This window comes from Pseudochaenichthys georgianus, chromosome 23 (assembly GCF_902827115.2).
Source record: "Pseudochaenichthys georgianus chromosome 23, fPseGeo1.2, whole genome shotgun sequence".
Lineage (NCBI taxonomy): Eukaryota > Metazoa > Chordata > Actinopteri > Perciformes > Channichthyidae > Pseudochaenichthys > Pseudochaenichthys georgianus.
In genome coordinates this window covers 10,000,017-10,014,450 of record NC_047525.1, presented here as the reverse complement: position 1 = coordinate 10,014,450, position 14,434 = coordinate 10,000,017, and the positions used below count along the sequence as shown (strand labels likewise).

At 38.6% G+C, this 14,434-nt stretch overlaps 3 protein-coding genes across 3 annotated transcripts; 1 reads left to right on the top strand and 2 right to left on the bottom strand.

Moving 5' to 3' along the window:
• Positions 1–21: 21 nt before the first annotated feature.
• Positions 22–6,040, bottom strand: LOC117439177 (uncharacterized). The gene is made up of 11 exons (XM_034074955.2): positions 5,817–6,040; positions 5,696–5,735; positions 5,229–5,358; positions 4,444–4,588; positions 3,947–4,067; positions 3,783–3,861; positions 3,571–3,655; positions 2,440–2,545; positions 2,232–2,313; positions 1,612–1,784; positions 22–1,495 (listed from the first exon to the last, which is right to left on the bottom strand). The coding sequence occupies exons 1-11, from the start codon at positions 5,817–5,819 to the stop codon at positions 1,434–1,436; spliced, it is 1,026 nt and encodes a 341-aa protein (XP_033930846.1). The 5' UTR covers positions 5,820–6,040; the 3' UTR covers positions 22–1,433.
• Positions 6,041–6,987: 947 nt separating this feature from the next.
• On the bottom strand, positions 6,988–11,288 carry LOC117439325 (protein mono-ADP-ribosyltransferase PARP12). The gene is made up of 10 exons (XM_071201782.1): positions 11,186–11,288; positions 10,190–10,302; positions 9,644–9,851; positions 9,360–9,504; positions 9,146–9,278; positions 8,923–9,043; positions 8,388–8,463; positions 8,193–8,307; positions 7,995–8,130; positions 6,988–7,752 (listed from the first exon to the last, which is right to left on the bottom strand). The coding sequence occupies exons 1-10, from the start codon at positions 11,199–11,201 to the stop codon at positions 7,691–7,693; spliced, it is 1,125 nt and encodes a 374-aa protein (XP_071057883.1). The 5' UTR covers positions 11,202–11,288; the 3' UTR covers positions 6,988–7,690.
• A 296-nt stretch (positions 11,289–11,584) lies between these two features.
• LOC117468283 (M protein, serotype 24) lies at positions 11,585–14,392 on the top strand. Its single transcript, XM_034112313.2, has 4 exons — positions 11,585–11,726; positions 12,285–12,378; positions 12,574–12,661; positions 12,741–14,392. The coding sequence occupies exons 1-4, from the start codon at positions 11,654–11,656 to the stop codon at positions 13,410–13,412; spliced, it is 927 nt and encodes a 308-aa protein (XP_033968204.1). The 5' UTR covers positions 11,585–11,653; the 3' UTR covers positions 13,413–14,392.
• The last annotated feature ends 42 nt before the right edge of the window (positions 14,393–14,434 follow it).

Here is a 14,434-nt window from a genome sequence, read left to right as displayed (position 1 = left end):
AAATGACAGTATTTTTGAAATGTTTATGCACATTAGCAGACAGCTTTAAATATACAGCTAAGTCAACTTTTTGGTTCAAGGTAAAAAATGTAAACAATATATATTTTTTTTTTAAAGAACCCTGATTAAAAGACAGCATTCATGAATCATAAACATGTTAGGATGCTAATAGAGGTATTTTGCTCTCATTAATAGTACTTCCCTGATTCAGTATGTCTGTGCTATAATATTGCCGGACAGTTTTAAACAAAATTAAATCCTAGTTGGTGCAGCAGAACACAAGGTATTTCTTTTTTATTTCACGCACTTGTGATGAAATTACCCACAATGCAACTTGGCGGTTGACATTCTGGTCAAAGGTTTGGCAGTGTTATGCTACTTGCTGTTATTGTAGCCTCAAGCTGAAGCCTCAAACAAAGATAAGTTCTCCACACCCCAAGATGTTTTAAATTGTCTTTAGCACCAACCGACTATTTTTTTTATTTAAGTGACATCGCTCGAGTCAATTTTGATCAGATTTAACTTATATTTGGAGTCCCAATAGCTTTATACAACATTATCCCCACATAAGCAAGAGTGCTCCCCAATACCTGTACACAGACAGAGCAATGTCATTTCAGTGGGGTTCCCCTTTTATCTGAACGCAACCTGATTAAAACCCCAAAAACGTATCTTTATGATGTTTTAAAGTAACCTAACCAAAGCTTCTAAATCTAATCATAGAAAGCAATGCCACTATAAGGCACTAGAGAGGATAAGTTAAAGTGGACCTATCATACTATATTTGAATAATATGTTGTAGGGCCATATCTATATAAAACATGTCTGTGAAGTATTTTTTTCAAAATACCAAACAGACATGCATTTTAGCCATGCCTCATTTTGCTCTATTTGCTGTATTCCAGCCCTGTTTTTGCAAGGGCTGATTCTGTGGCAAATGAGCTGCAGCTGACCACGAGTGTCATATTACCATGCTGTTATGCCACGCGACCTCTCATTCCCCTGATAGGTGCAGTTTCCCATATAGGTGGAGCTCCTTGTTTCTGACGTCAGAGATATTTCAAATCTGGATCAGTCTGTATCAGATCCGTTGCAGCCCCGTTTTTAGAGATTTGGGTATGGAGGAAAAGAGAGAGGGTGGTGTTTTCTGACGCTTGGTGAGTTCCCTGACACACCGGGGACACATATTCATGTATGAAAGACGTACAAAAGTGCATTTTGCATGATACTGTAGGTCCCCTTTAAATTAGTCAATATGAAAAATCCCTGACAACTTCATGTTTAAAGTAATCCTATTGTGTCATTCAATAAGCAAAGACAGTTTGTGAAAATCAATGCAGAATAATTCTATTGAGAGACAACCTGAGGCAGGAAGTGAGGTCAGTGTGAGGATTAACATTAAGACAATCTCTACATCTGTTTACGTCCCACAGTCACTGGGTGAGTCTCCTCACTGATCGGGTGGTGGTTGTGGACATGTTCTTCTGAGTCATGGCTGCGAAAAGAGAAAACAATGCACATTTAGACTCCTGATAAACAGAATGATTTATTACTGTGAAATTACCACCTTATTTTGAAAAGGGGACATTACAAAACAGAACTTTAGCACACCTGAGAAGTTTAGCTCATAGCTAAACCTGTTGGCGGTAAACTTCATGGAGCCTGACGGGGTCTGTTGGTACTGCCGCTCAATGTCCTGACTGGAAATGCTGCTTTTGGAATTTGAATAATCTTTCCACATTCCATCGATATCCTGAAACTGCCATCGTGGTGAAGTGCCCAAACTGCAGAATAGAATAATATAAGTGGAACATATTCACAGGAGCATACACTGTTTACATATTACTGCCACATTAAATGAGCTGGTGTTGCCAGGCAGATTTGGCACATAAGAGACAGAGACATCAGTCTAGCAGAAAATGTATTTACAAATGAGAAGGGAATAAGGAACATTTCACTTCTTAATAATGTTTTTATTTTAAGGTGTAGTTGGGTTTCAGTGCTTGTCTTTTGACCCCCTTCTACTTAACACAAACCAAATGTATTATTAGGAAGGTGAAGTATAGTATTAATTAAGAGGCACCCCTGAAATTGCAATATACTTTCTAGTATAGTATCTTTTCAAATGAGGGGACTTTGGTTCATTCAAAATAAGAAGTATGTATGTGTTTAAACTACGGTTATTAATGATTATTATGGTGGTGGTTTAAGGGTGAAATGTATCTCCTGACCTGCTGTCCTGTTGACTCCCAGAGTCAGCAGTCCTCCTCATTGCTCTCCTGGTCCCGATAGTGTCATTGACTTGACTCATGCCTACGACAGACAAGCGTACAGGGTTTAAATGGCAATTCAAACGGCTCTCCTCTACTAAAGCAAAACGATTGATTGTTTTGTTTAGCAGGAGTGGCTGTGTAGCTGTACAGTATGTGTGTTCCTTACTAGAGAAGTCGAGCGTGTATGAAAATGTTCTGATCTTCATGGGATGTTGGCCCTGAGGATTCAGCTGGTATTGTCTTTCAAGGGCAGCGCTATCAAACGAACATACCTACACACAAATAGAAAACATAGGTCCATTTAATAGAGGGACGCATTTGTAATTTGACCACCAGATGCCGCTGTAACTGTTACATTATTCACCAGACAAGTTAAAGGTCCCATGACATGGCCATTTCTACTGATCATAATTCCATTGTTGAGGTCTACTAGAATAGATTTACATTGTTCAATGTTCCAAACTCACATTGGTTTCTCATACAGCATCTCTGTATAGTATGTGTATTCACTCTCTGTCCTAAACGGCTTGTTGGAGCTCCTGCCCGCCCTCCCCGTGAGCCCAGTGTACTCTGGTCAGCTCGCCCACTCTGTTCTGATGAGTCCACCACCGTTACAGCGGAACATCAGTGATTATGTGTTACAATGGCGTTAGCAACTAGAAAATGACACCAGTAATGGCAACCAGATGAGAATGCTGCGTGGGGTCTGGGTGCCGTGTTGGCGGGACGTTGTGAGGCTCGCTGCTGCGAGGAGCGGACAGTGTGAGCTGGCTTACTGGTGTGGTTTCCTGGTTGCGGCGAGACAGCGAGACACAGCGAAATCCAGCTCGAAACCAGCCCGAGCACACACACACACACACACCCGCAGCCTGGCTGTGAGTCTTTGTGTATGCAGACTCACTGCCTCGCCCCGCCGTCTCAGGCTGAGAAATGGACCAATCCGCGGACTTAACGCAACGGCTCTGCGGACGTAACGGCTACGCGGATTGGTCCATTTCGGTATGGTTACGTCACCATGGAAAAATGGAAATGGAAATAGAGAAATCTCCAACGAGGCGTTCTGGGGCAGCATACACAGGTCTTTTCTGTGTTAAGAGTTTTACTCGCTACAGGGTGTACTTTGAGGGTTTGTGACTCTGCACACCGTTTACATGCAGAAAAAGCTACATAACACACAAGGGGACGGGTATTAACCGGAAAAGCATGACATGGGACCTTTAAATATATTCAACTAATCATAACTAATAAAGTTAGTGTTTCGGGCTGAAAGTAAAAAATGGTTAGAAGCCGTACTTACATGTGCTTTGTATTCAGTCCATATACCCTCGTCTCCCATGAACTCCCACCTGTAGCCTCCATCTGTGAGCTGGGAGGAGGAACGGCTGCAGAGAAAAAACACATTTTATTCAGGGTTTAACTACTGAAATTCCCTCTAGTCATATTTAGTGTATATTTAAACATGTAAACAAGTCAAATATAAGTTTATGATTCCTACAGATAAAGTCTCACCTCTCTGCGTTGAAAGTGAATTTTGGACGCCTTCGTAGATTTCTGCGCAGGCCTGTGACGCAGTTTGTTTGTGTCATGGCTGCCGAATAAAATCGGTTGGATCAATAAAGACAAATTGAATTTATTGAGCTCACAAGAGTAAAAAGATAAAAAATATCCCATACTTGAGAAGTCGAGTGAGTAGCTTGAGGAGCCCACTGTGAAGTTGAAAGACCCTCGAGGGTTAAGAGTGAACTGACGCTCCACATCTCCACTGCTGATGGACGAGGACTGCATGTTGGAGCTCTTGGGGAGGAAAGCGTGTTACTAAAAACTGTTCTTAAGTAAACCTTTGAGGTACTTGGACTTTACCATGTTGCTACCTTATTTACGTCATAGTCAGGGCCACATTTGATTCAATGAGTTCCACTTATGTGATTATTTTCGTTTTTCAATGCATGTTCAAATAATTGAATATCTCACCAAAATGTAAGGACAGGAAAGAAAGTCCAAAACCTTAAAACAGATTTGAGTATGACTACATGTCGTTGTTTTTGTTGTGTATTTACTTAAGGCTTGCAATAGAGTATTTCTACATCGCTGCATTGTTACTTTAAAGGATCTGAATACTTCTTCCACAGCTAGAATAGATGTAATGGTAGTTGCCTGGGATTTCCCTCACCTGGGATCCAAATTCACGCCACAGCTGGTCATCTCTGAAGTACCAGCCTATGTCCTCCGTCTGGCCCTGAGGGAGGAAACTCAGTCTCTGCACCTTCAGATCTACATGCTGAGTCAGCAGCTCATCAAAGTCTATGTACACCTTCCTGTGGAGACACATGGGATTACATTTGAGATATTTCTTGGATTGTAAAAAGATGTTATACGGCATGTTACAACACCACATACTTAATCTATCATTTGTCACCATCCTCATGACCAATGTATTTTTATTCCCTTAAGAATCTAACTACAATAAGATAAATGTTTTTGGCATTTCTCTAAACAAGAATTTACTAACTTACCAGAGGACAGAGGAAAAACAAAGATTCCTACTTATTTTCGTAATAAGAATAGCAGTTATTGAACAAATTACAAGGAATTGGTTAAAAGATAATAAGTTAATCAACTCACAATGGAAAAATATAATAGATTACATTTAAGGAATGGAAAAAATAGCCATGAGAATCATGTCTTTGATGATCGATGGCAAAAATGGGTGAGTTATAGAACACAAAACACATACAATGACCATTTCATGATTTTTTTGTAATGTTTCCTGATTGTTATGTAGTTATTTTATGTACGAGTTGTAATCAAATAATTTCTTAAAATGCAAATAAAATAAAAAAAGTATCTAAATACTGTATGACAGGCTGCAACAATTGTTCAAACGTATAATATATATAATAATTATGACTTAGAAAATGCTGAAAACTGTAAATCTCAGATGAGTAAAACACTAACATATGTTTGAAGTTGATGGTGATTCCTTTAGCTCCCGGTTGGCAGTAGTGGGTCTCGATCAAATGGTCATTGTCGATTGGCAGCCATAGATGTCCATTTGACAGCTGCCACTCATAATGTTTCCCATTGACTGTAAAACAACAACATATGGGATCTCATTATCTATCGGTTTTATTGATGACAAAGAGCTTTGACAACTCAGGTTAATGTTTGACACGAGTGTGCTAATAAAGTTAGTCGAAAGGTTAAAAAAGTACCCAAGTTATGTCTGACTTCATCGAAATATGTCATATTATTGTCATGTACTCCATCACTCTTTCATACTTTTTAATCATGTTATACTCCAATTTGAAGCATTTTTTTCTTGGAAACGTCGACAGTCCTGATAGGAAGCAGTTAGCTGAAAGGCTAAGATGCACACTTCAGGTACTAAGAAGTCATTCAGAAATTCAAAATATCATACAAACCTGCAGTCTCCTGCCAATGGTTCATCTCGTCAGCATTTTCCTGTGAGAAACAAACACAAATATGTTCATCTCACATCAAAGAAACTTTTAGAGTCTAAGTGATTCCGTGACGAAGACTCACCATGATGTTACGAAATATTGTCCTAATAACAACAAGGCCGTTTCAAAAACGGGAAAAAAAGAAAAAAAAGGTACTGCAACGATATCCTTTATAGTTCCATTAAATCCACTTGAATATCTCTTACTCAGAAACCGATGTGAAGGTTTACTTTTTAAAGAAGCGTTTCTTTCACTTTCGTTTCAGGGCAGTTTTATCACGCACAGATTCCACGTGAATTGCTCACGCAACAAAACCAGGAATGAAAACAACAACATGATCTTTTCAGTAATGTCACACTCAGAAGTGGAGAAGTACTCAGATCGTGTACTTGAGTAAAAGTAGAAGTACCAGAGTTTAGGAATACTCTGTTACAACAAGTACAAGTCCTGCAATAAAAAGGTTACTGAAGTAAACGTATAAAAGTATTAGCATCAAACTAAACTTAAAGTACCAAAAGTAAAAGTCTCTAGCTGACACTCTAGGATTCACCTCATTGAGCATTCTGCGCTGTGCTCTTGCAGTCATCTTTACAGGACGGACACTCCTAGGGAGAGTAGCAACAGTGCTGAACTTTCTCCATGTATAGACAACTTGTCTCACCGTGGACTGATGAACATCAAGGCTTTTAGAGATACTTTTATAACCCTTTCCAGCTTTATGCAAGTCAACAATTCTTAATCGTAGGTCTTCTGAGAGCTCTTGTGTGCGAGGCATGGTTCACATCTGGCAATGCTTCTTAAGAATAGCACATTCAAAACTGGTGTGTATTTCTTATAGGGCAGGGCAGCTTCAACCAACACCTCCAATCTCGTCTCATTGATTGGACTCCAGGTTGGCTGACTCCTGACTGCAATTAGCTCTTGAAGAAGTCTTTAGCCTAGGGGTTCACTTCACACCCTGCACTGTGAATGTTTACATGGTGAGTTCAATAAAAACATGAAAACATATAATTGTTTCTGTGGTATTAGTTGAAGCAGACTGTGTTTGTCTGTTGTTGTGACTTAGATGAAGATCAGAACACATTTTATGACCAACTTATGCCGAAATCCAGGTAATTCCAAAGGGTTCACATACTTTTTCTTGCAACTGTATATTATTAAAAGTTTTTATGTCTTGTGTTCTTTGTCTACAGGGATTTATTTAGGATAACACAGCTGTCGATATAGTGCATTTTCAAAATATTAAAACAAAAAACAATATTACATCCATTTTTATTGAAGGAAAATGCTATGTATGAAGTAGACGTAAACCTTAAGATCCAATAGTTTGAATCTTGAGCAGAAATAATTACATATTTATATTGCATTATGCAACCCCCTGACTTTTATAAAACACTTAAAAAAAGTAATTATTATTTACCTTGAATTTGCATTAAACATATTGCCAAACCAATTTTCATATATGTTTTATATACACACTGTATATGAAATATAAGAAATATATGAAATATGAAAATATATAATAAAATATAAGTCTGATCATTCCAGGAGAATTTTTTCTTATTAAGCTAACATTTGTAATGTCATCTTATAGTATGGTAGTAAGTATTTGCACGGTGTGTGTGATTTCTGCAAAAGGCAAATGTGTAAAGTATCCATAATCTGAGGTAAAACTTGTCAGGCAGCATTTAGGTGAGCTGGTAAACTTCAAAGCTTTTTTTGTACAAAATCCAAATAAAAAAAGAACAGTCTTTGGCATCATTCCATCTTATCCTGAATTATGTATTTCTTCTGTAAAGACGCCAATGTACTGCCACGTCAATTCAGAGCAATGATTACGTTTGCTTCAAATACCCCAAATAAACACATCTCAGATTGAATTGATTGTATAAATATGGTATTGCACAATTGTTTTATAGATTTTCTTCTTGAGCTCTTCCAAATCTCCTTTAATTCTCACACCAGCACACGTCGCATCCTGCGTGAACGCTTGGTGTTCAGGTTGGTTTGGATCATCGCTGCAGAGGGAAAATAAAACAAATAAATGCTCTACTGTATGTTGTGTTTCAGGATTACTGTTCAAGCAATTTACAGTTCATTATAGCAGGGAGAGTTGTTTTTTCATGCTTTATTTAGCAGGAACATGTATTTTATAGGATTTACTAGTAACAAACCACGATTTATAAACTCATGAACTTATTAGTAAATAGTTAACCAGTAAAAAAAAAGTGTCTTCTTACAGTTTTTGAAAAATAACTACCTGCAAAATCCAGTTTGTAGGTCTGTCCCTTCACGTTGAAGGTCATGCTGCTCTGGGGGTTTTGCTGGTACTTCCTCTCGATCTCATCACTGATTACTGAGCATTCAGTCGACGTTCCTCTCTGCTGAAACCATTTGAAACATCATGTTTTTTGCACTTCGTAACAAAGACAGATACAATTTCTTAGCTTAATGGAACCAGATAACTTGCCCTGCGTTTGAACACATGCCACGCTCCACTGTTCCCCTCAAACTGCCACTGTGGTTTGGAGCCCAAAGAAAGATTCTGGAAAGCTAATGTTGCTTGAGAAGCTCTGTAAATATAAAATTCTGGATTAATTTGAAGAAATGGTTTGACTTTGGGAAATGGTTTATTCACACAATCCAGACTCACTGTGCTCCTGCGGGCTGTCGGAACAGCGGTCGACGAGTTACTTTTCTCTTTTTCTTTTTGGACACCTGTCGCATTTCTGCCAAAAAAAAGAATAAAATAAAGCTGCTTTCTAAGAAGAAACTAACATCAGGCCAATTTACAATCCAGTTCACACATAGATTGGGATTTGATTTTAGGTAATCTGCGCACATTCAAGAGCACATTTGAATGCTGATATGTTTGAATGACATTATTCAATTCTACAGTTGTATTTACATTTCAATGACTGCTGTTTGGTTTTTACTCCCTGGGAAGTATTTCACTTCAGAAATAGTTTTCTATTTAGGTTTGCAGTCCGGTCCTCCACTATATCTTTAGATTCTTATTGGGATATTCCTGACTTCATTATCACAACTTTTGCTATTAATGTGTGCACACGACCCTGATTTCTCATGGGGTGTGTACTTCCCAATGGCACAATGTTCTACATTTGGATTTAGTTGGACAGGATTAGTAAACATGTGCATTTGGTGAAAGTTTTTTGAGTATACTTCACCTCTGAATTTAATCTCAGAGGTTTTAGCACCGACGTTGAACGTGACAGAGCTTGTTGGGTTACTCTGGAACTTGTTCTCTATGTCAGAGCTCTTCACAGGACTGGTGTGGCCCTTTGAGTCCTGTCCAGAAAAAAAGTATTCATTGTCAAATTGACCAAGAAGATCAAATGTTAAACTCGGGACTTTTTTTTGCACAAGGTCCAATCGTTTAATTATATCTACCTTGTCTCCATATTTGATCCACTTTCCACTCAGTGTGCAGTACCAGATCCACACAGTGTTTCCATCATCCAAACGTCTCACTCTCAGACTCTTTCCATCCACTCTCATCCGGTTAAAAGATATACTCACTGCCCTACAGACAGAGACAGAGAGATCAGTCATTAAACCGTTTTTGATGTAGAAAATGTTTCGGCACTGCATTGTTATCTCTTACCCGTATGGTGTGTTGTAGATTTTAATGCCTTTGCAGTGAGGCAGCGAATACTGGGCCTCGAGGATGTGATCATTGGCAACATCCATCCAACCATTTCCATCATTCAGCTGCCACTGGTAGCATCTACCATCAGTGAGCTTTGAGTCTGGTTAAAAAGACAAAATGTAGAATTACATTTTTTTTAAAATGACAGTGTGCAAAGTAAAAAGTGACGTTTGTAGTGACTCAAAACCACTAATTGATGAGTCGATAAGATAATTCCAGTCAACAAAATCGGGACTAACCTTCCTCACTACTAGACGTAGATCGGCCTGAATCCCGGTTTCTGGCCCTCGAGGGCTCCCCCCCGCCTGTGGGGTGGTTCAGCTTACACTTGGACCCGTAGCGACAGCTTCCTGTCAGGGCAAACTGGCAGACGTGCTGGAAAGAGCACCCGTCACCATCCCGACATCGGCCTTTGTTGTAATACTTGCAGGGCCCGTTCCCATCCAACTGAAAATGGAACGTTTTTAAATCACTCAATTGGTAAATAAAGTAAAGTTCTACATCAGTGTGAAAAATAGAGGGTGTCAAACATGGCAATAAACTCTCTTTAGCATAACATCCATGATATTCCAATAATGTAACTATTTAAATAAAAGTATTTATTACATTTTAACAGTACACCCAGGGTGTAAATAGCCAATGTAGCTATACAACTAGCATGTTCCACTAAAGTCACCTGGGTGCAAATAACATCTGCCTTAAAAAATACGTAAGGCCTTAAATGGATCCACCTCTTGTGGCTTTATGTGCAATAAATAGATGCTGACTCAAACATCTTCTCCAACCTGAAAACCATCTCCTTCATCTGAATCACTGTCACTGTCAGACTCTTCACTGGCGTCTGATTCCGCCTCAGAGGAGGATTCAGAGTCACAAGAGGGCTTTTCCTCGTCAGCAACTGGGAACAATGGCACAAAACAATAATTGAGAATGAAAAACACACATCAAAATTTGTTTACATATTTGGTGAACACTTGAACAAAATTCCCATTGATAATGACTGAACATGATCATTATCCTTTCAGGGTAAAAAGTGGGGACACTTTTAGTTGTTATGTTGCAATTGTTTTCTGTACTGATATTTGTTCAATGAGAATGGTAAACAATTAATCAAAGTTAACTTTTTAATTATTCGTTTTTTAAATAAAGGGCCATAAGATATTCTTTGAAGTACATTTTAAAACACATTTTAAAAGAAAGTGCAAGTTAATATTGAAAAAAATGACTTATTATCTTTATTTGCTGCCCCCTGCTGGGTCATTAGATCACATCCATCCAGTAGGCCTATGCTGTATGGCCATGATCAACACGTTGCAAAAATAATGTATAATGAAGGAAAGATAATAACCCTGAATTTAATTTAACTCCGAGTAAATGAGAAATTAAAGTAAACCATGATTATTACTATATATGTTTGGGCTTCAGTAGAACCAGAGTAGAACAGAGAGCTCATCAAGAAACGAAACTGAAACTTTTATGTCATGTTTTCAAACAATCATCGCCACATACATCTGTGTCTGACTGTCCGATTGCGAGGTAATACTTTCATCGTGTTTCCCCTATAACGTGGCATATAGACTTCTATTAATCTTTTTTGATTTAGCCTCATATCAACATCTACTACAACTCAAAATGTCTCATTTTGCATATAATAACATACAGTGGCCACTCTTTTTACGAGGGCAAAAGGGTCCTAAGCATGTCGATAAAACAAAAACACATAAGTAACTCATTATATTATAGTATGAATATTATTATAATGATGTTAAAAAAGTACTCACGACAGGCAGACGCCATTCTCTATCTAACACTTTCGTTTCCCTAACTTATATATACACCCACTCCCACACGCTGTTTGACGAGCAGCTGGTAATGCATGTGAAATCATAGCAAGATCGACAGCTGATTTGAACTACACAACTACTTAAAGGAATACACACACATTCAAGCAGTTAAACAATATGCAATGTCAATGTAACGTTCAAAGTGTTATTGTAAACTGTATAGGTTCACAAATATTGCGTGGGAGAGCAAAAACAGCTGGATAGTGGATTCTATGTAATATTACTATTTTATTTAGCAGTATGCTAAACCTGCACACCGTTAGATGGCAATGGTGAGCTGATACGGCCCTATACCCGCTCTATTAGAAGAAGAAGAAGAAGAAGATTAGGTCCCTCTAAAGGCGGAAGTACCTTCCCGTCTTTTCCTACGAAGGGTACTAAACGAAGAACGTAAACGAGGGAAACATGGAAAACGAAGATCACGATTACACGAGCACCACTTATAATAAAGTGTGCCCCGTGGAGTACACATATAAAAGTAAGTATAGGCAGCAGGAAAAGTCATGTTTTATTCAAACTAACTCACAGATAATGAGAGTTAGCTTGGGCTCCTAGCAAGTGGGCTCCACGCTGAAGTGCCCGGGAAGTAAGAATTAATTCAACAATAACAAGGAATATGGTTAATACACGCAGGCTATTTAAACTGGCCTACACACTGGTATGTAGGTTGTGTTTGTTATATACTATTTGTGTAAGTGAGCATAGACCTACCATGAGGCCACACATTAATGCACAGTAGATTGGGATGGTCTGCTAACTTCATTTTAAATGAGTTTCTTTTTACAGTTTGAGATGGTGTTATGTTTTAATTGAATTAAAAATGGAATGGACTCCAGTATTCGGTACACGTTCTGTAATTAAGGGTGACACTGCTCATAATCAGCTGAAATGCAGTCTGCACACTGCATTACAAAAAACTGATTTTTAATACGTGTTTATGCTTGATTTGAGTTGAGGGTTTCAGTTTTTATACAAACGCCCTCATGAAGTAATTTCTAACAATTTTTCTCTCTCTCTCTCTCTCTCTCTCCCTCAGTGAGTGTCAAGGAAATTGAAGACTTTGTGAAGCTGAGGGTTAAGAATAATAACCTCTTCTCTGGAAAGAGAAATACGTCCATGTGGGCATGGAGGTAGGACATCAAGTTTAAACGTTTTTGTTGACATTCATATTTAAAAAAGCTAAAACCAGTGACATTTGGGAATTTATATATTTAAAACAATAATAGTACAACTTATTGATTTATCGACCCAATACATATTTGCTATATATTGAATAGATCAACTCATTGTGTTAGCTCTAATGTTTTTGTGTGTTGTTTTATCAGGGCAATCCTACAACATATGCGCTTGCATTACCAGATGAGCCATATTCAAGCATCCAAAAAATGGGAAAACCTGAAGAAGAGATACAAGGTACAGGAACAAAGAACCCCATAGATTTATCAAGCACTTTTACAAATGTCGTTTTTGATTTTTTACTTTTCTTCTTCAGGGGCTAAAGAACCCTCCAGCTGGAGTGAAAGTGTACCCTGAAGGCTGGCCTTTCTTCAACGTGATGGACGACGCTATGGAGGGTCGGCTGGATGGCGACACCCCCCTCCTCGAGGCCTTACCCCGCAGCGCTCATTTCCCCTCAATCTCCAAACGCAAGAGGAGGAAGATACCCATGGTACCTAGCTCCTCTATGGCCTCCATCGCAGGAGAGCCTGAGATTGAGGTCACCCTGAACGGAGACGAGGATGAGGAGATCACGGAGGACGGAAGCATGATGCAAGAGATGGAGCATGAGAGGGACTTGATGAAAAGCGAGAAACGGGTGATGGAGAGGGAGCAGCAGGTGCTACAGAGGGAGAGGGCGGTGCTGGACAGGGAGATCGCCGCTCTGGACCGAGAGCGAGCCTCCCTGGAAAGAGAGAGGGCGATCATAGAGAGAGAAAAGGCCCTTTTGGAGAGGGAGAAGGTGATGTTGGACAGGGACAAGGAGGCTGTGAGACAGGACCGGCTGGCTCTGGAGAGAGAGAAAGCCAGGCTGGAGAGACGTTCTGCACCCGGAGAAAGGACTGAGGACGGTACAGAAGACAGCCGCAAGCGGAAACACTCAGATGTCACAGACAGGAAGGAGCAGTTTCTCAACTTGTTTGAAAAACTTATTGAAAACTTTTGATTCATGAGGCTTCTCTGCACAACACATCCATGGAGAAAGGTATTTTTGAGCAGTTTTCTAAATTAGTTAAGTCCATACAAATCAAAATGTACATTCACCATCAATGAAAACTTTGAGCCACTCCTAGTTTGGAGAGGTCTTCAAAACAACTTTATTCACTTGTGGTTATTCCATACAGAGCACACAATAGCAAGCTATTAGCATTATTCTTAACCCCATCCACAATAAAAATCAACAACCCCCCCTCCCAAATCAAACAATATTCTTTATTTGATCCACTCTAGACATTAGAGTCTTTGGTATTGACTATTGTGCACGGTTTAAACATCACTCTGAAATGAATTATACCAAATATTGCAGTTCATGTAAAAAATCTTTTTCAGAATATATATTTTTATATTACAGTACAGACTTTACAACAAATTATTGTGTTTAAATGCGTCTTTTATTGCATTAGATACTCAATGTACCTTCCATTAAGCTCCAGCTTCAATAACTTTATGCTAGTATACATTTCCAAAAGTGTTAGATTTGTCATTAATATTAATATTATTTTTTTACAAAACAAAACATTAAAAAATATTACTGGTTGTATTTTTTTGCCAGTCATGAACAAACACTAAAACAGACACGTACATGACATTTGAGGGTTTTTAATAAACTGATTTCTCCAAATGTTGTCTATTGTTTTCTATAAATCAAGTTGCGGAACAGTTTGGCTTATGAAAAAGTTCTTATGTGTGTGAACATGCATTTTGTGAGGGAATGTGAGAGTGACATTACGTTGCGTTATAAAAATGTAAAACAACAGAAAGATAGAGCAGTATGTATGTGCTTGATCACCAGCATCTGTTCGTTGTTTATTCATACTTTTCCACACAAATGTTTACCAATCCATAATATATGTCAGCAGCATGTATGAGTTTGTAATTGCAATTAATTTAATTGTGAGTATTGATAAATAGTTAGCATGTCTGCATGTGTGGCTTTGGTGTGTCAATATGTACAAAGATGTGTGCATG